Here is a 19,938-nt window from a genome sequence, read left to right as displayed (position 1 = left end):
CGGGAAGTGTCCTCTTTAAGCTTGACCTTTTTGTCTTTTATCCCATAATTCTCTCAGTGCCCAGTGGCCCTCCTCGTAAAGTCGAGGTGGAGGCTGTCAACTCCACATCTGTTAAAGTACTGTGGCGGTCGCCGGTGCCGAGCAGACAGCACGGGCAGATCCGTGGGTACCAGGTGCACTATGTGAGGATGGTTAATGGGGAACCCATTGGGCACCCTGTCATCAAGGACATCTTGATCGATGACGCTCAGGTAGGCACCCACCTGCACAGCTGCACCGTTTCTAAAGTAAATCTTTACAAGCTTTTGGCAACTATTTTGATTTCAGTCTATGTGATGTTTTGGCATTCCCAGAATTCATTTCAATATGGTCACTGAAAAAAAAAAAAAAAAAAAAACAGCAAGTTAAAAGAAATCCCTGCTGGAATATAGTTATAGGTGATAGCTATAGTTTGGAACATAGAAGGTGGTTTCTAGATGGAAACAGAATTTCAGCTGATAGCTGGGTTGTTTCTAATCTAAGATGGTATCAGCTACCAGCTTTTACTGCAGTGATGCCAATAATAAACTAGAGGCTAAAGTTTGTGAACAAACTTTGATGTTGGATTGTGAAGCCTGAATGGGAAAGTAAAAGTATATATATATATTTTTTCAATATAGAAGAGTGAAAGTTTTTAAGGACATATGTTATTACTGTGTTCTGGTGCACAGAAATGGGCTGTGCATGGTCCTTAAACGGTTTCTAGACCGATAATGATGGTTGCTATGTTGTGATAAGCACTCATCAGAGTGATACTTATAGACTGGCTGCATGTCCAAATTTATAATGAGAAATAATTACACAATACTAGGAGAAAAGTTTCTATGTGTCTATTGAAACACAATCATTTTAATGTAGACTTTGGCTAATGTTAGTTTAATTCATGTTTGAACAAAAGAATAAATAGCTTTGGATAAGGCTAAATAAATTACCAAATGGAAAAAAAGGCTTTATTTAGTTAAAAAAAAAAAAAAAACCCAGAAAGAAATATATGCTATAACTTTTCAGTTTCTCAACTATTGTATTGATACAGTTGTGGTTAGAATTATTGGCACCCCTGGTAAATATGATAAAAAAAATGGCTGTAAAAAAACCTGCATTGTTTATCCTTTTGTTTTTTAATAAAAAAAATCGCAAAAATCTAACCTTTCCTTGAAGTAAAATAATTGAAAGTGTGGGTAAATCACATTATGAAATAATGTTTATTTCTCCAAAACACATTGGCCAGAATGATTGGCACTCCTAGAACTTAGTAAAATATCTCTGAAGTATATTCCCAGTATTTTTTTTAAGCACACCAGGGTGACTAGGAACATAAAATTGTCTAGCTATGACTTCTTGTTTCACAGAGTATAAATATGAGGAAACACAAAGGCCAAATTCCCTTAATCATCCATCACAATGAGTAAAACCAAAGAATATACGGTAGTTCTGATGTGCAGCAAAAGATTGTTGAGCTTCACAAAACAGAAAGTGGCTGTAATAAAATAGCTAAAGCATTGAGAATTCTCACTTCCACCATCAGAGCAATAATTAAGAAGTTCCAATCAACTTGAGATGTTACGAATCTGCCTAGAAGAGGACATGTGTGTATATTGTCTTAATACATGGCGAGGAGGAGAGTTTTAGTGCCTTCAGCACATGTTGTTCGGGAAGGTTTCAAGAAAAAGAAAAAAATACAAACTCCGGCATATTCAGATGTCAGACATGACTAGATCTTCAAATGGGACTGGGTTCTATGGTCAGATGAAACAAAAGGAAAAGAGCTTTTTGGCAGCAAACCCGCCAGATGAATTTGGTGCAAACACGGATAAAAAGTACCCCATGCATGGTTAAATATACCACTGGATCTTTAATGTTCTGGGCCTATTTTTTTGCTGGAGGTCCTGGACATATTGTTCAGATACATGGTATAATGGATTGTAAAAAATCAAAACCTGACAGAATCTGCTAAAAATCTTATAAGGGGCCGTGGTTGGATCTTCCATCAGGACAACAATACAAAACAAATATCAAAAACAACACAAAAATGTGTCACTGAGCACAAAATGAAGCTTCTGCCATGACCGTCCCAGTTCCCTGACCTGAACCCTATAGAAAATGAGTGGAGTACTGAAGAGAAGAAGCACCAACATGAAGCTGGAAATCTGAAGGATCTGGAGAGATTCTGTATGGAGGAATGGTCTCTGATCTCTTGTCAGGTGTTCTCCAGACTCATCAGGCATTTAAAGGAGAACATTCTGAGCTTTTATCTTGGCAAAAAGAGGTTGCAAAAAGTATTTAATAGAAGGGTGCCAATAATTATGGCCAACATGTTTTGTGGAAAAGCATTTATTTCATAATATGATTTACCCCCCACTTTCAATTATTTTACTTCAAGGAAAGGTTAGATTTTTGCAAATTTGTTGAATGAATGATCAAAAGGATAAACAATGCAGATTTATTTTTACAGCCATCTTTGATCATATTTACCAGGGGTACCAATAATTCTGACCACAACTGTAAATCAAAGGACAGCATTGACAGTAAGGTTCTGTGCTCCCGAATGTTTCTGTTTGCACGTGACTTGTGCAAGCTACTTTGTGTGTGTGCGTGCGTGTGTGTGCTTGTAGAACGACAATTAACTTACCTGTAAAACAAACTGTTCAAAAACTGCATCCACCCAATCAATATTGAGTATCCAGATAACAGTGCTGGGGACTAACCAAAAAAAAAAAAAAAAAAAAAAAAAAAAAAAAAAAAACCTGTTCATGGAGAAAAAAGACAGCTAAAATAAAACTGATGAATACTTGGATAATGTGCTATTCACAGGGATAAAAGTTCTCAGTCGCTACAACGGATTTCTGTTAATTGCAGGGTTCCCGCCTGTTCTGTCTTAAATTCACTTTTCATAATTTTAAGGTCGTAAATATGCTTACATTTCTCAAATAGTGTAATAAATGTCTTAATTTCAGTTTGAATAGGTCTTAAATTAAGTAAAGATGAGGTGTATTCACCCTGCTGAGGGGAATGTGATCAAAGCTTGGAGTGGAGCGAAAGCATGTTCCTCTCTCCACTCTAAGCGTTCTGTAATCACTCCGCTCCGGATCCACTCTGAGTTGTCCATTCCCGCTCACGGAAAAACTGCTCCATGTTCACTCCATTAAAAGTTATTCTAATATGTTTTTTTTTTTTATATCATGAAAGTCTGAATTTATAATACTATATGTAACATTTATAATACTATATGTAATGGTTTGGAAAGTATTCTACAATAAATAATTACACAAAAATGTCTAAATGTAGTGAACGCGCCTATAGAGAGAAATGCACATTTTATACGGATACGGCAAAGACTGTATCAACCAAAGCTCAGCTTTGGAAAGATAAGATATACAGGTAAAGATTAGGAGACTGCGAGAAGAAGAAAGAGAGAATGTGATGGAGATGAGAGAGGAAGAGCACACTGAAAAAAACGAGTAAAATTTACTTAATTTTTCTTTGGCAAGTTTTTGCACAAATATTTTTTATGTAAATTTCACACGCATATTTTTTAAGTAAATTTCACACATGGAATTAAGTAAACTCTACTTAAGTTAAGTTAAAGTATTAAAGAAAATAAGTCATTTTAACTTGGCTAGTAAAATGTTGATTAATATCTATTTAATTTAAGTTTTCTTTGCAATACATTTCACTCAAACAATATAACGTTGAATTAAACCACACTTTTAAAGTAAATGCTTTACTTTGAAATATCTAAGTAATTAAAGCTGCAAGCAGCGATGAAAGGGCCCTTGCACCCGTGCCATCAACACTCGGTGGCTTTAGGAAGACAGAGCATGGTTGGGCAATGTACACTTAAGGAGGTATATATAGTAAGAGTATGTCAAAGTCAGTTACAAAATGTTTTGTATAATGGTGATAATAGCATGCTTCATGACTCAGCTAAGTGTTGCTAGCATGTTTAGTCTGTTTCTAGCATGCTTAGTACACAATAATTATGTGGTTAGTACTGCATTACTGTATTAACCATGTCAGTTTCTGTTGCCAGTAGGTGGGCCTATGTCTATAACTGAATATCGCTATGTAGATGTGTTCAGTGCAAAACTTTTATCAAACATGTGAAGTTTGGGGCAGATTGGACATTGTATGCTTGAGTTACAACAACTTCCTTTAGCATTTCTAGCATGTTTTATGATGTTTCTAGCATTTTACATATTAATTTTGGGGTAGATTGGACATTGCATGCCTGAGTTACAGCAAATTCATATTTAATTGCAGTAATATCATGCTTTAGCACTTAGCTAAGTGTTTGCTAGTATGTTTTAGCATGTCTCTAGTATGTTGGTAGGATGTTTAGCACCTACTGGCATTTTTTTATATGTTATTAGGAGTCCAGAACAGTGTTAAACGTCACTTCCTGTTGCCAGCAGGCGGCGCTATGACTATAACTGCATATGAGCATGAACATGTGTTCAAGAGATAACTCTTATCAAACGTGTGAAGTTTGGGGTAGATTGGACATTTTATGCTTAAGTTACAACAACTTCCTTGAGCTTTTATAGCATGCTTTAGAACTTAGCTAAGTGTTGCTAGCATGTTTCTTGCATGTTACATATTAAGTTTGGGGCAGATTGAACATCCCATGCCTGTTACACAACAAATTCCCATTTAATTGCAGTAATAGCTTGATTTAGCACTTAGCTAAGTGATTGATAGCATGTTTTAGCATGTTTCTAGAATGTTGCTAGCCTGTTTAGCACCTGCTGGCACTTTTTTATATGTTATTAGGAGACCACAACAGTGTTAAACATGTCACTTCCTGTTGCCAGCAGGTGGCATTATGACTATAACTGAATATGAGCATGGATGTGTGTTCAGGACAGAACTCTTATCAAACGTGTGAAGTTTGGTGCATATTGGACATTGCCTTCTTGAGTAACAACAAAGTCATGTTTCATTGAATTAGCATGCTTTAGCACTTAGCTAAGCATTGTTAGCATGTTTTAACATGTTTCTAGCATGTTTAGAACTCAATGGCATTTTTAACATGTTGCTAGAACGGCATCAACGTGTTAAACATGTCACTTCCTGTTGCCAGTAGGTGGCGCTATTACTATAACTGAACATTCTCATGTAGATGTGTTCAGGCCATGACTCTTATCAAAAGTGTGAAGTTTGGGGCAGATTGGACATTCCATGCCTGAGTTACAGCAAATTCCTATTTAATTGCAATAATAGCATGCTTTAGCACTTAGCTAAGAGTTTGCTAGCATGTTTTAGCATGTTTCTAGTATGTTGTTAGCATGTTTAGCACTTGCTGGCACTTTTTTATATGTTATTAGGAGTCCATAACAGTGTTAAACATGTCACTTCCTGTTGCCAGCAGGTGGCACTATGACTGTAACTGAATATGAGCATGGTCATGTGTTCAGGACAGAACGCTTATCAAAAGTGTGAAGTTTGGGGCAGATTGGACATTCCATGCCTGAGTTACAGCAAATTCCTATTTAATTGCAATAATAGCATGCTTTAGCACTTAGCGAATATTTTGCTAGCATGTTTTAGCATGTTTCTAGTATGTTGTTAGCATGTTTAGCACTTGCTGGCACTTTTTTATATGTTATTAGGAGTCCATAACAGTGTTAAACGTCACTTCCTGTTGCCAGCAGGTGGCGCTATGAATATAACTGAATATGAGCATGGTCATGTGTTCAGGACAGAACTCTTATCAAATGTGTGAAGTTTGGGGCAGATTGGACATTCCATGCCTGAGTTACAGGAACTTCCTGTTTCATGACGAAACATGGAAATTTGTCAGGCCGCCGAGGACCCGCCCTTCAACGAAAACTCAAGATTTTCACAATTTAACTTCGCAAAGGCCTTAAGATTACACTCACCAAATTTGAAGATGATCAGATTAAAACTGTAGGAGAAGTTTGTTAAAGTACGATGCCTGAAAATGGCAAAAACTGCACAAAAATCTGAGAGGAAGTTCAAAATGGCTGACTTCCTGTTGTGTTTAGGGCTACGCTCCAAGAGACTTTTTTGTAGGTATTAGGTCATTACATGTATGTACCGAACGTACGTGTCGTACGTGTTTCGTACACGTACGTGGAACGTTGCGGGAGGCGCACTCCGTTGAACTTTTATAGGTGGCGCTATCGAGCCATTTTGCCCCGTCCAATTCTGAAACCTATATCAGATGTAAATTTTCGGCAGTTCTGACGCGTGTGCAAAGTTCCGTGAGTTTTCGAGCATGTTTAGGCCCTCAAAAATGCGATTAACTTCAGAGAAGAATAATAATAAATATAGCTGCGAGCAGCGATTACGGGCCCAAGCCGGTGGCACCACAACCCCGGTGCCTTTAGTTACCTAAAGGCACCGGGGTGGCGGTGCCGCCGGCTTTGGCCCTTCATCGCTGCTTGCAGCTATATTTATATAAGAAAATAAGTATTTGAACACCCTGCTATTTTGCAAGTTCTCCCACTTAGAAATCATGGAGGGGTCTGAAATTGTCATCGTAGGTGCATATCCACTGTGAGAGACATAATCTAAAAAAAAAAATCCAGAAATCACAATGTATGATTTTTTAACTATTTATTTGTATGATACAGCTGCAAATAAGTATTTGAACACATGAGAAAATCAATGTTAATATTTGGTACAGTAGCCTTTGTTTGCAATTACAGAGGTCAAACGTTTCCTGTAGTTTTTCACTAGGTTTGCACACACTGCAGGAGGGATTTTGGCCCACTCCTCCACACAGATCTTCTCTAGATCAGTCAGGTTTCTGGGCTGTCGCTGAGAAACACAGAGTTTGAGCTCCCTCCAAAGATTCTCTATTGGGTTTAGGTCTGGAGACTGGCTAGGCCACGCCAGAACCTTGATATGCTTCTTACAGAGCCACTCCTTGGTTATCCTGGCTGTGTGCTTCGGGTCATTGTCATGTTGGAAGACCCAGCCTCGACCCATCTTCAATGCTCTAACTGAGGGAAGGAGGTTGTTCCCCAAAATCTCGCAATACATGGCCCCGGTCATCCTCTCCTTAATACAGTGCAGTCGCCCTGTCCCATGTGCAGAAAAACACCCCCAAAGCATGATGCTACCACCCCCATGCTTCACAGTAGGGATGGTGTTCTTGGGATGGTACTCATCATTCTTCTTCCTCCAAACACGTTTAGTGGAATTATGACCAAAAAGTTCTATTTTGGTCTCATCTGACCACATTACTTTCTCCCATGACTCCTCTGGATCATCCAAATGGTCATTGGCAAACTTAAGACGGGCCTTGACATGTGCTGGTTTAAACAGGGGAACCTTCCGTGCCATGCATGATTTCAAACCATGACGTCTTAGTGTATTACCAACAGTAACCTTGGAAACGGTGGTCCCAGCTCTTCTCAGGTCATTGACCAGCTCCTCCCGTGTAGTTCTGGGCTGATTTCTCACCTTTCTTAGGATCATTGAGACCCCACGAGGTGAGATCTTGCATGGAGCCCCAGTCCGAGGGAGATTGACGGTCATGTTTAGCTTCTTCCATTTTCTAATGATTGCTCCAACAGTGGACCTTTTTTCACCAAGCTGCTTGGCAATTTCCCCGTAGCCCTTTCCAGCCTTGTGGAGGTGTACAATTTTGTCTCTAGTGTCTTTGGACAGCTCTTTGGTCTTGGCCATGTTAGTAGTTGGATTTTTACTGATTGTATGGGGTGGACAGGTGTCTTTATGCAGCTAACGACCTCAAACAGGTGCATCTAATTTAGGATAATAAATGGAGTGGAGGTGGACATTTTAAAGGCAGACTAACAGGTCTTTGAGGGTCAGAATTCTAGCTGATAGACAGGTGTTCAAATACTTATTTGCAGCTGTATCATACAAATAAATAGTTAAAAAAATCATTCATTGTGATTTCTGGATTTTATTTTTTTTTTTAGATTATGTCTCTCACAGTGGACATGCACCTACGATGACAATTTCAGACCCCTCCATGATTTCTAAGTGGGAGAACTTGCAAAATAGCAGGGTGTTCAAATACTTATTTTCCTCACTGTATATATATATATATATATATATATATATATATATATATATATATATATATATATATATATATATATATATAGTAACCCGTTGATTAACCGTTGGTAAAATATTCTCACCGTCACATACCTAGTATATTTTTATATAGATACAATAGGCCTACCTGATTTTGAACACAAGAGGGCAGTATAGCACTATGAATGACATGATTTATTTATTTTTTGGACAAAAAAAAAACATTCTGGCTGTTTTTAAAACCTAATTATCAAATTGAAAAAAAAAGAATAAAATGGGTTTAGTTCTGATATTTGTATAATTTTATATAGAAATAAATGGTGTATAATTACATTTTTAGAAGATATGATGCTTTTAGTGTTTCCATTTTTGACATTATTTTAATCCCTCACCATAGCAAAACCGTTTGAGATATTTATTATCAGTTCACAATTTAGCATCTTTAACACTAGAACGGCCATGGCGGTCATTTTGACCGTTTTGAATTTTATATCTGCAATAACTTTGTTGAAAAAATAAATACAATGCTGCTGGTACCTGACTTTTCCTAAAAGTGTCTGTATTTTCATTTAAAATGTTTTTCATATAAATTACACACAAGGCAAAAAAATAAATGAACATATTTACCTATTTCGGCCATAGACGGTCATATTGACCGCACGGAATTTCGCGGTATTATTATAGGCTAAACCAATATACACAACAATAAAATGTGGTTAAAAATACACTAAACATATTCAACAACAAATCATTTAAATGTAATGATATTCAGAACAGAACAAGAATGAAAAAAATAACTATAAACAAGCCAAAATGAAATGCGTTATAAGCGAAAGTGAAAGTAAGCGGCGTTATAGGCTCACGTAACTCTCTAATTAGAATCAAAATGTTTCAACATTTGCGATGTATTTGGATTTTAAACTGTTTCTTTATTATAGGCTTTGTACTTCACTCACGATCCAATATCGACGGAAAAAATCATCCTCTTCACATGCGCAAAATGGTACGAATTGTAGGTATAGCCTACTATAGGCTACAAACAGAGCAGTGGAATTTTTATATGTTAGGTTGACTATTTCATTATTATATTTTATTGTGGCTATAATGAACAGGCTGCAATGTCAAGATGCAATAGGCTACTGGAATATGGTTGGTGTGTGTGTGTGTGTGTGTGTGTGTGTCGGCGGGTGCGGACGCGGACGCGATCGAACTGTGTAAACAAATATGGGCTACTCCGTCATTTTGTTCAGGACATCTACGGATATTATTTATTTATAAATGTATAATTAAACTTGTTTAAATGTACAGTTTGGTGTTGTTTTGTTTTTTAAAGACATATTAACACAATAAATGCATTAATCTCTCAGTTGGGTATTTATCATTAAAGATATAGAGTTTGGAATATAGCGGTCAAAATGACTGCTTGCGGCAGTTCTAGTAGTTATGGAATTCTGGCACTTCTAGTGTTAATGTATTTTCATCATGTTGAAAAAGTTTGATGTGAATAAAATAAACCACTTAGGAGGAGTAGCTAAAAACTCAGAGTCTGAAATGTCCAAAAAATGTCCACATTCAAACCAAAATATCTGACTTGCTGTTGGTCGGAGCTAATGACTGTAAATTAGTGTTGCTAATTAGTTGTCCGGCTCGATGAGACCAATATACGTACTGATTTTTGTAACTGTGGGTAAAACTACCCCCCCCCCATTTTTGTCAAAAGCATTTTGAAAGTGACACACTTCCTGCTACCAGTTGATGGCGCTATTACTTTGACTCACAATAGTTACATCCATCTGATCAGCCTCTAACCACAAACACACTGCTGAAGTTTCATCAAGATCAGTTAATGTGTGCAGAAGTTATACCACTTCGTGTTTCTCTTTTCTCGCCATAAATTCGTTTCCTCGCCACGGCCAAACTGTTCGAGATATCAAAAATCCGACCGCAATTTAGCATCCTTAATGTCTTGACTTTATGCTGACCGAGTTTGGAGGCGATTGGATGAATTCTCTAGGAGGAATACATCAAATTCCACAGCATGCGTTTTTCAAACAATCCATAATAGCCGACTTCCTGTTGGGCAGAGCTAATAACTTAGAGTGCGGAAGTTGTTCGTCCTGATGAGATCTATATGTGTACCGAGTTTCATATTAATTCATGCAAGCGTGTTTGATATATGGACCAAGTTTTCAGACCGTGTTCAAGGGGGCGCTGTTGAGCCCCCCTGCCACACCCAGGGACCAGCTTCAGCCCGGCCCTGATGGCCGCGGGTTCTGGCCTGTGTGCAAAGTTTCAAGAGTTTTGTAAATGTTCTTTGCTTATTACATTGGAAAATATAAGCTCAATTTAACAACACAAGCACCTGTTAATTATAATGCCATAATAGTAGTATTGTATAAATATTAATATTTGTATATGGTCCTCGAATATGTTATATTTCACCAGTATCAGCATTGGGAGTGTTTGCGCAACTTGTATCATTAAGCCAGTAGGTGGCAACAAGTGACTGTCTTTATGAGAGAACAATTGAACCATTAAATGAACTGATTAGTCCAAAAACAAGATACTCGGTATTTATAAAATCCTGCGTACGACCCTGCTCATGCTTAGCCTGGAAATTCAGACCTAAATCTGAAAGATTAATGTCTGGCATCGACTAATGAAAATCGTCCAGCTCGAGGGTCGGCACCAAGCATGCATTTGAAAATCTCACTGCACGCAATTGGATAACACTACGACCAATCACAACAATAAACCCCATACGCTTAGCTACCAGCAGAGCTAACTGGTAGATTAGACTCTTGCCGAATCCGGTCGGCAAAATTGCAAAAATGCCCTTCTTGCAAAGGAACGATTCGAGCGCCGTCTTCTGTTCCTCTTTTAGATAAAAAGCCAAGTCTAACTCGTTCGTTGTAGTGGCCAAAGCCGTTTCAAACAACTGGTGTTCATCCATAGCCATCTTGCAATGTTTACTAATGACTTCGACATATTAGTCAACATAGATAAAATTAAAAAATAACATATTATTTATTTAGGTTAAAAACAGATATTATATTATGTATAGTTTGTGATATTAGCTCACTTTGTGTCAAAAGCTCTGTTGGCTTTTATTATTTGAGAAATAAAAACTTGTGTTAAAGTTATGCAAATGGTTAATTATTTGTATGACTACATCACAAAGAGTCAAGTCTTGTAAAAGCATTAGATTGAAAACATAAAAATTTCATAAAGTGTGTAAATAATCGAAACACAGTTCAAAATGGCCTTTCTTTAAATGCAAATGTTTTTTGAGTATTTCATTTGTGGAGGTAAAGCATGTACTCACTATACTCATAATAACAAGAAGAAGAAAAAACTGCTCTTAAACTGGGTGTGTGACAGGCTTTGGAATGGGGTTTGGCCGAGGAAAATTTTTCTGTCAAAAGTTTTTTTTTTTTGTTTTTTTTTTAAGATTGACATGAAGACTTTCCCTAGACATTAATTTTTCCATGTGAGGTGAATGATGATGTGCCATAATCAACCATGATTTACATACACAGCATAGACCTGTTATCTGTTTGATTACAGTATATGTGATTTAATGGTAGACAATGAGATTGGCCCATCTGATTTCACACGACATACAGTAACATCCTGACCTTAAAGTGAAATGTAGAGACACGGACACTGTTTGAATCCTCCAGAATTATGAATCATTCTAACATCTGCTCACTCACAGAAACATAAGAGACACTTCTCATGTTCATCAAACGCTCTCGTATCTTCATGTGTAATTGAACCTCTTTTTTTGTTTGGCTGTTTGTTTGTTCCTCCTTCTGGTCTCTGGTCTGGGCATCAGTGGGAATATGATGATTCAGCTGAACATGTGAGTACATTTGAGAAAACAGCTGCATTCAATTCTTCACATTCACTGTATTTCTGTATTCCATGCATGATTTGCAAACATACACCTCATTTGCTAGATGTTTAATGTTACTTAACTTAACTATCTGAAGACAACATTGGATCTCATTCATTCAAAATGCATTTTATATGAAAAATGACACTTGTATACATGGATATGTTATCACATAGAAATCACGATTTATCAATTACTTTGCAGTTAATTAAAAGGACAGAAATCACACATACTGTACACCGGCAAACAAATGCAAAGTCACTGAAACATGCAGTGTGTTAATTGAAAATGTTTATGCATAATATTATCATAAGAAATTGAATAGTGAATACTCAGTAATACTTTATTTAAACAAAATAATAAATAATAGATATTTCCATAACAAATATATATTTTTCAAATTCTAAAATATTGTATCTGGTTAAAATTGCTGAGAAGTTGCTATTTGAGAGAGAGAGAAAAAAAAATGGTAATCAGAGTAATCATGCAAGCAAAAATAAAATGTAAACCCTAAAAAAAACATTTAGTTATTAAAACTGTTGTCAAATAATTGTAAAAAATAATACAATTATAAAAATGTAAACATAATTCAATTCCATAATTAAAGTAAGTGTTATTATAAATATAATTTAGAATGTTTATATGATTATATAAATATTTAATTATATTAATGTATATTGCCTCTCATTTCTGTAAATAATAAAGTTTGAAAATGAGCAGGCAGTTCTTTCTAGAAGTACCCTAAATATCTTGAGCGGCCTTCAAATATTATCCTTGTCAATGTGGGGCCTTGGAGTCAGAAAGGTAGAGAACCACTGCCCTACATGTTTATTTATTGCATTTATTATGCCAACTACTACCTACAGACATGCATATGTTTATTTAGAACAATCCAGATTCATGAACATTTGAACAAGGGTAAAGATTATTATTTTTTTTATTATTATTATTATTGTATTACTGAATGAGACCTAATGTGTATAGATCCATTTTCTTTAAACAAAAATGACTGATGTTTCTTTTACTACAACTTTTGTAAGAAACATATTCTTTAGCTTATTTTTCTGTGTGATTTTAAAAGCGTTTTTTTTTTTTTTTTGCAGTTAGTGTTAAAAATGTCCTTGTGTTTTTCCAGGAATTAGTTCTCTTTGACTTGCTCGCTGAGACCACGTACTCAGTCACCATTGCCGCTTACACCACCAAGGGTGACGGAGCGCGCAGCAAACCCAAGCTGGTCACCACCACCGGAGCCGGTAGGTTTAGAGCAGTTTACGGCTCTGTTCCTGTGGACTCTGTAGTATTCAGCAGGTCTCTCCCTGCAGCCATTACCAGTGAATGCCTATAATTGCCCTCGCTGTGATGAAGGCGATTGTAATTCCAGTCACCTACAGCTCTGACTTTGAAATGCTCGCAGGAGTTAAGGAAATAATGGAAAAATCTGTCAGGAAAATAGACTTTTTCAAAAGAAAAGAATACTGCGTACTAGGGCTGGGTGATATGTAAAAAAATATTTTATCGATAATCTCCTTAAAAAATATCGCGATATCCGATTATATCGTCTACCCAAGGCCCGCCCCCAACATAAACCATTAACACAAGTTATGTTGAGTTTGGCTGCACTTTATCTAATGATAGCCTGCGATTCAGTTAGTTTAATTTAATGATTGATTTAAGGTAAAGATTTTACTTTATTTAGTTTGAGCTTAAACGAACATAAAACATTAGCTTTGCTGTTATGTTAGTGTTGCTAATAATTTCCACACTGTTCTTATCGCACCTGTGTTTGAAACGAATTTCCTTTCGTGAGGAGAACTGGTGAATACAACTGAACAGAACAGAACCCAATTTGGTGATTGTAAGAATGGTGAATGCATTTTGATGTCAAGGTGTCTTGCCTGTTTGTTTTTCAAAAGGTCAGATGTTTCTTTTTCTTTTTCTTGTTTAATCTAAAGCAAAGTATAACGCTCCTAATATGCTGTAACGGAGCTGCCAACATTGTAAACCTCGAATGCGTGCATGAGATATTCAAAGCAACACAATTTCTTCATCCGTTTGCAATGTAACGAAATTGCATTTTAGTTTCAATTATAATGATCATGTTTGTGCTTTTTGATTAGGCCTAATTATTATGTGCAACATTTAAATTAATATTCAGAAACGGGTAAAGTTAGGCTACTTCTACCACTTTTTTAGACTGCAAACCAAACTAAAATAGCCTAGCCTACTTGATAATATTATTTTTAAAACTGGAGATATCTCTGCTATTCTGAATTAACAGAATAGTTAATTTTTTTCATCTGCAGAACAAAATAAATTGTATAAAAACAAATATATACAAATAAAAAAAAAGATCATATAAAGATCAAGAAATCCAGAAAAAATGTTTAACAAAATTAAGAAAATAAGGATAAATTATGTTTGACAGGAAACGCATCTCAAAGTCGCATACACACTCATTTTGCCGTTGGAGCAGTAAAAAAAAAAAAAAAAAAATCAAGTGATTTTATTTGTTAGTATTTTTTTTTAATACTACTTTTACATTTATTTTTTTTTTTTTTTTTTTTTTCAGCTTTAGTTTTATTTTAACATTCCATTTAATATTTTTTGTGTTTTAACTTATTTCAGTTTATTGCCAAGGCAACATCTCTTATTCTTGTTTAGTTTTTCAGCTAATATACATACATACATACATACATACATACATATATAATTTTATTTATTATTATTTGTATTTATTTTTTGTGCTTTTATTAATTAACAGAATTGTTGTTAAAAGTTTCAGTCATAGTTTTAGTAAAGTATAATAACCCTGGTTTGTCATTTGTCCATCCTCAGTTCCGGAAAAGCCTCGTCTCATGGTGAGTCCGACAAACATGGGCACAGCGCTCCTGCAGTGGCACCCGCCGCCCAACACCTACGGCCCACTGCAAGGCTACCGCCTCCGATTCGGCCGTAAGGACGTGGAGCCGCTAACGGTGATTGAGTTCTCGGAGCGCGAGAACCACTACACCACCAAAGAGATCCACAAGGGGGCATCCTACACGTTCCGCCTCTCGGCCCGCAATAAGGTGGGATTTGGAGAGGAGACGGTGAAGGAGATCACAACACCCGAGGACACGCCGTCCGGTTACCCGCAAGGCATCATAGCCGAAAGTAGCACAACGACCACCATGCAGGTCAGCTGGCAGCTGGTGGCGTTATCCGAGCGCAACGGAGCCATTATCAAATATGCCCTTCAATACAAAGACATCAACAGCCCTCGCAGTCCCTCAGAACTGTTCATCACAGCACCTGAGTCCACCGTCATGCTGGACGGCCTTAAAGCAGACACAACTTACGATATTAAAATGTGTGCCTTCACCAGTAAGGGCCCTGGTCCTTACAGTCCTAGCGTCCAGTTCAGAACGCAACCCGTCAACCAAGGTAGGGGGCTCAAAACACCCTCTCGGCCCACGTTTGCCGCCTCCTTCAACCTTTGAAAAAGAGTGTGGTTCTCAGGACCAAATCGAATATAAAAATTTCCCTAGCACAACTATCTCATGTCAAATAGCATCCTATGGAGAGTCAATGGTAAGCCGCAAGGTAAGGTTCTAGTTCTGGCCTAGTCCTCATGAGGTAGCAGGTGAAATGCTTCACAGGTAAGGCTGTTGATGACTAGCTGCCTTCCTAAAAGGTGGTAGGAGAACCGCTCCAGCTCTGTGTCTAATTCATCTGCCCCACATTTTTTTTAGCAGTGTTTGCAAAGAATTTCCACGTGAGAGCTGCCATGAAGACCTCGGTGCTGCTGACGTGGGAGATTCCCGAGAACTACAACCCTGCACAGCCGTTTACGGTAAGAGATTATGAGAAACATTTAACCTGCAAATGCAGTAACAATACAAAGTGGGTTGAATTTTTTTTCACTTTATTTTTTTATACTATATTATTTCCATAATAAGCAAGCACTCTTTTTTAAAGTATGCTAAAGGCACTGTAGTACACAGCTTGTTTTCTGAATGATGTACATGGTATTTTCATAATCTTGCCTACCTTGCAGCCTTTGCATCCATTAAAATGCTCTATCTATCACATTAATGCTTTGGCGTAACGTGGTTCCTTCCAGATCTTGTATGATAACGGTCAAAGTGTGGAGGTGGATGGGAAGCTGACGCAGAAGCTCATCACCAACCTTCAGCCGGAGACTCAGTATTCATTCCTGCTCACCAACCGTGGGAACAGTGCCGGAGGTCTGCAGCACCGCGTCTCTACCATGACAGCACCTGACATACTTCGCACCAAACCGTACCTGATTGGCAAGACCAATTCGGACGGCATGGTCACAGTTGAGCTGCCGACGGTGCAGACAGCAGAGAAAATCAAGTGAGTAAGAGTTCTTCTTTGTGTTTGGTTTTATTGAGAGAATCACCATGGGCTTTGCAGATGGACCTATCTAGTTCATCATTTCATCTCACCTCTGAGATGAAATCTATTTTACTATTAATTCTGTTTGGACAGTCCATCTCAAGTGGTCCATAAATTGTAAAGTTGGTTGCTTGACCATTTTTAGTTTCCATCATTTTTTTAAATAATCAACTATGTTTTGGTGTATTTATTTATTTATTTATTTATTATTATTTTATTGGTTTAACCAAAGTGGAGGTTTTTGTGTCATGGCACACAATAGATTGTGGGTTATACAGAAGTTTGTGAAAACCTCAATATCGCGAGTTAGTATGGTCCGAGATCATTGAACAAAAACTGACCTCTAGTTCATATTACAAGGTACATGTACATATATGCATATTTTGCTATTTTTTGCTGTTTAAACTGTCAGTTTATAATGGGAAGGGTTCAAATTTTAGTCTAATGTTTTAGTGGGTACCTAGATAAGTATAGTGTGCATGTAGAACAATTTAGGATTGAATAGTGCCTTTATTTATTTATTTATTTGTATTTTATGAGGGAAATAATGTTTATAAGATAATTAATAAAAAAAAATAAAAATCTCCTGACTTTGGGGTTGATTATCTCTGGTTTGGGAACAGATATGAACCTGAAATTTCCTCTATGGCAGCATTCTGCTGTAAAAAAAATATGATTTTGAGATTCCTCTAGTTGCAGAGCTAGAGCTAGAAGAAATCAGGGGAAAAAATTTTGTTTATGTTTTGAGAAATTAACAGATGTCTTTTTAAGCATAACAATTAATAAAAATAAACAGTATTTCACAGTAATTATGTTTATGATTGACAAAATAATCTATCTAATCTTGGTATATAATCTTATAATAATATAATCTTGGTCTAAAACAGTAGTTCTCAACTAGGAGGCCTTGGAAAACTTCCAATGGGGACCTAAAGAGTCTTAAAATCAAATCCAAGTCTAAGGAACAGCAATGGGCAAAATATTTATATATGTTCATGTAGTACCTTGTAATGTGTGTTACAGTGTTATTTTTTGTTCTATCGATATACCATTATAGTTTTTGTTAATATTTGGAATTAGATTGTATTTTGATATTCTCATAATTTTAGTTAAAGTTGTAGTTATTTTTGTAATTTATATTAGCTTAATTTATATTTTTTATATGTCTAACACTTTATTTTAATGATCCACTTTAGACATTCTACTAACTATAAGTAAATTTGCAACTACATGTCAACTAACTCTTAGTAGAGTATTAGTAGACAGTCTGCTTAAAAAGGGTTGGATCACCCAAAAATTTAAATTATGTCATTAATTACTCACCCTCATGTCGTTCCAAACCTGTAAGACTTTCGTTACACAAATCGGAACACAAATTAAGATATTTTTAAGGAAATCTGAGAGCTTTCTGTCCTTCCGTTGACAGCCCATGCAACTACCCCTTCCAAGGTCCAGAAATGTAGTAAAGACATCATAAAAGTAATCCATGTGACTCCAGTTGTTTAAAGGTGCATTAAGCAACTTTTCATGTTAAAAATACCCGTTTTTCTAACCCATACATGCTTAAACAATTGCCTGATGGGCTGAATGAGCCCTTCTATGATCTCTGCGATTGCCTCTATAATCCTGTACAGTAAAATAAATAAGAGGGATTCGGGACGGAATCGACTGGGCGTGACGTCATGCGCGTTCACGCTCACCTGGCTATGTCTGGCAGGTTTGTGTATTCGCCGCCATTATCCGCATCAGCGAAGACAACTCAAGCGACTTTGGCAAAAGTAGAAGATGGATTCAAAGAGACCGGCTTCTAGTTCATCCCAAACCCCAACGCAAACTCCACGTAACCGCGTGCACAACTCTGGTTGCAGTTTCGCGTGTCGCCAGAAGGGGGCATAGTTCTGCAAAAACTCAGAGACTTGCGCAATGCACCTTTAAAGGAAAAGTTCTTTCTTAGAACTGATAGGAAAACGTAAGATTTAACCTGAACGTTTAGATAACGGAAGTTATAATCACTTTAGCTTTCAACATAATCAGTGATAAAAGTGAAAAATTCTCAAAGCCTTTAAAGCAGGCAAAGTTATTTATTAAGTTACATGTTTAGATATACAGACAGTAGAAAGGAACAACATACTGTATAGAAAACTTAGTTGTAACAAATAATGTACTGCTGTGCAGAAGAGGCCGTAAAAGTCTTTCAAATAGTATGACGTTTATAAGCTGTCAGATGAGACCAAACATGGCATAGTTACATATTAGAACACACTAGTAAATAAACAGCATGTAATTGAAAGCATATGTCCCGTGAAGCAAATGGTACAGATGTGTCATTGAGGTGCAAACGACTCTGTCTCTCCCAACAGAACCATCCTGTGCCTGGAGTGTCCCAACATTCCTCAATCAGCATATTGATGAAATCCCTTGCACTAGATAGGCATTAGCATACTGTGATGATGAAGGCCATTGTGCCACGTTTAAATCACATGTATACTTTTAAAAGGCTTTTTGAAGTATTAGGGCATTAAAGAGTTCTGCCCATATTTGCTCAGCCCTACAGAGTGCCCTGAGATATTGAGGTTTCTCTAAATAAAAACACGTAAAGATAATCATTAAAAAAAAACGAGGCAAGCAAAAATGGTCAAACAACCTCCATTACACCACTGGATTAACCCTGTATTAGTTAATGCCAAACATTTCTGCCACGTTCAAGACCATGTTTGTTGACAAGTATTTATGTGTTGGATTATGGGAATTCTAGCAAGGCCATCTGTAATACTAGTAATAGTAAAGGGGTACACCCAAAATGCACAATTCATAGTATGATTTTTATTCCTGTGGGTTAGGGTTCTGAAGTTATAAGTAACAAAACTTTTTTCTTCTTAATTGTGCTTTTGCATTCTTTTTGAAATTGTGGTTGACTGAAATGTTGCCAAGGCCAATAAATATCAGCTCATATTTGCCTTTTTTTTTTTTTAATTATTGGCATCAGCTGATATGTTTTTCTCTTTGGCTGATACAGGGGTTGGACAATGAAACTGAAACACTGTCCAATATAGTGTTGGAGGTTTCACGCCTATATATGCGCGACTTGATTGCCGACCATCACTGATTTTACATTCCATCAGTAATAGCAGAGTGTGAAGGTTGAATTAGCAGAGCAAAAGCACAGCGGTACATTAAATATTGCAATCCACACAACATAATTGGAGACATATCAGAGTTCAAAATTGAGAACTATGGTATCCCAGGTAATGTCAGCATACACTACGTAGAATGAACCACATCCAACAAGAGTAACTGTCGACACAAGAGGAAGCTGTTTGAAAGGGATGTCCAGGTACTTACCTGGATTGTATCCAAAAAACATAAAACCATTGCAGAATTAAATGCGCACCTCAACTCTCCTGTTTCCACCAAATTATATTATTAGGCTGATCGCATTAAGTGTCTTAGCCTACATTAAGACTCCGCCCATTACAGAAGAAATTTACTTTATACTTTCGCCCATTACAGATTTTGAAATTGACTGTATTTTGGTTCTTGCTACTCCTCTTTTAATTTTTTTTTAA

General features: G+C 36.8%; 1 protein-coding gene across 7 annotated transcripts in view; it reads left to right on the top strand.

Moving 5' to 3' along the window:
• The window catches only part of LOC308680156 (receptor-type tyrosine-protein phosphatase delta), a 190,196-nt gene that overhangs the window by 124,134 nt on the left and 46,124 nt on the right, over positions 1–19,938 (top strand). For 4 of the 7 annotated variants that reach the window (XM_081348111.1, XM_081348110.1, XM_081348108.1 and 1 more), the window contains exons 12-17: positions 58–251; positions 11,912–11,938; positions 13,107–13,224; positions 14,807–15,394; positions 15,703–15,803; positions 16,074–16,330. In XM_081348111.1, the coding sequence (XP_081204237.1) occupies positions 58–251; positions 11,912–11,938; positions 13,107–13,224; positions 14,807–15,394; positions 15,703–15,803; positions 16,074–16,330 (1,285 nt within the window). The remainder of the gene's footprint in view (positions 1–57; positions 252–11,911; positions 11,939–13,106; positions 13,225–14,806; positions 15,395–15,702; positions 15,804–16,073; positions 16,331–19,938) is intronic. The other 3 variants (XM_081348112.1, XM_081348113.1, XM_081348109.1) reach the window with 1 other exon arrangement.

This window comes from Scardinius erythrophthalmus (genome assembly GCF_964197995.2).
Source record: "Scardinius erythrophthalmus genome assembly, chromosome: 2".
Classification (NCBI taxonomy): Eukaryota; Metazoa; Chordata; class Actinopteri; order Cypriniformes; family Leuciscidae; genus Scardinius; species Scardinius erythrophthalmus.
This window is presented reverse-complemented; position numbering and strand designations above follow the sequence as displayed.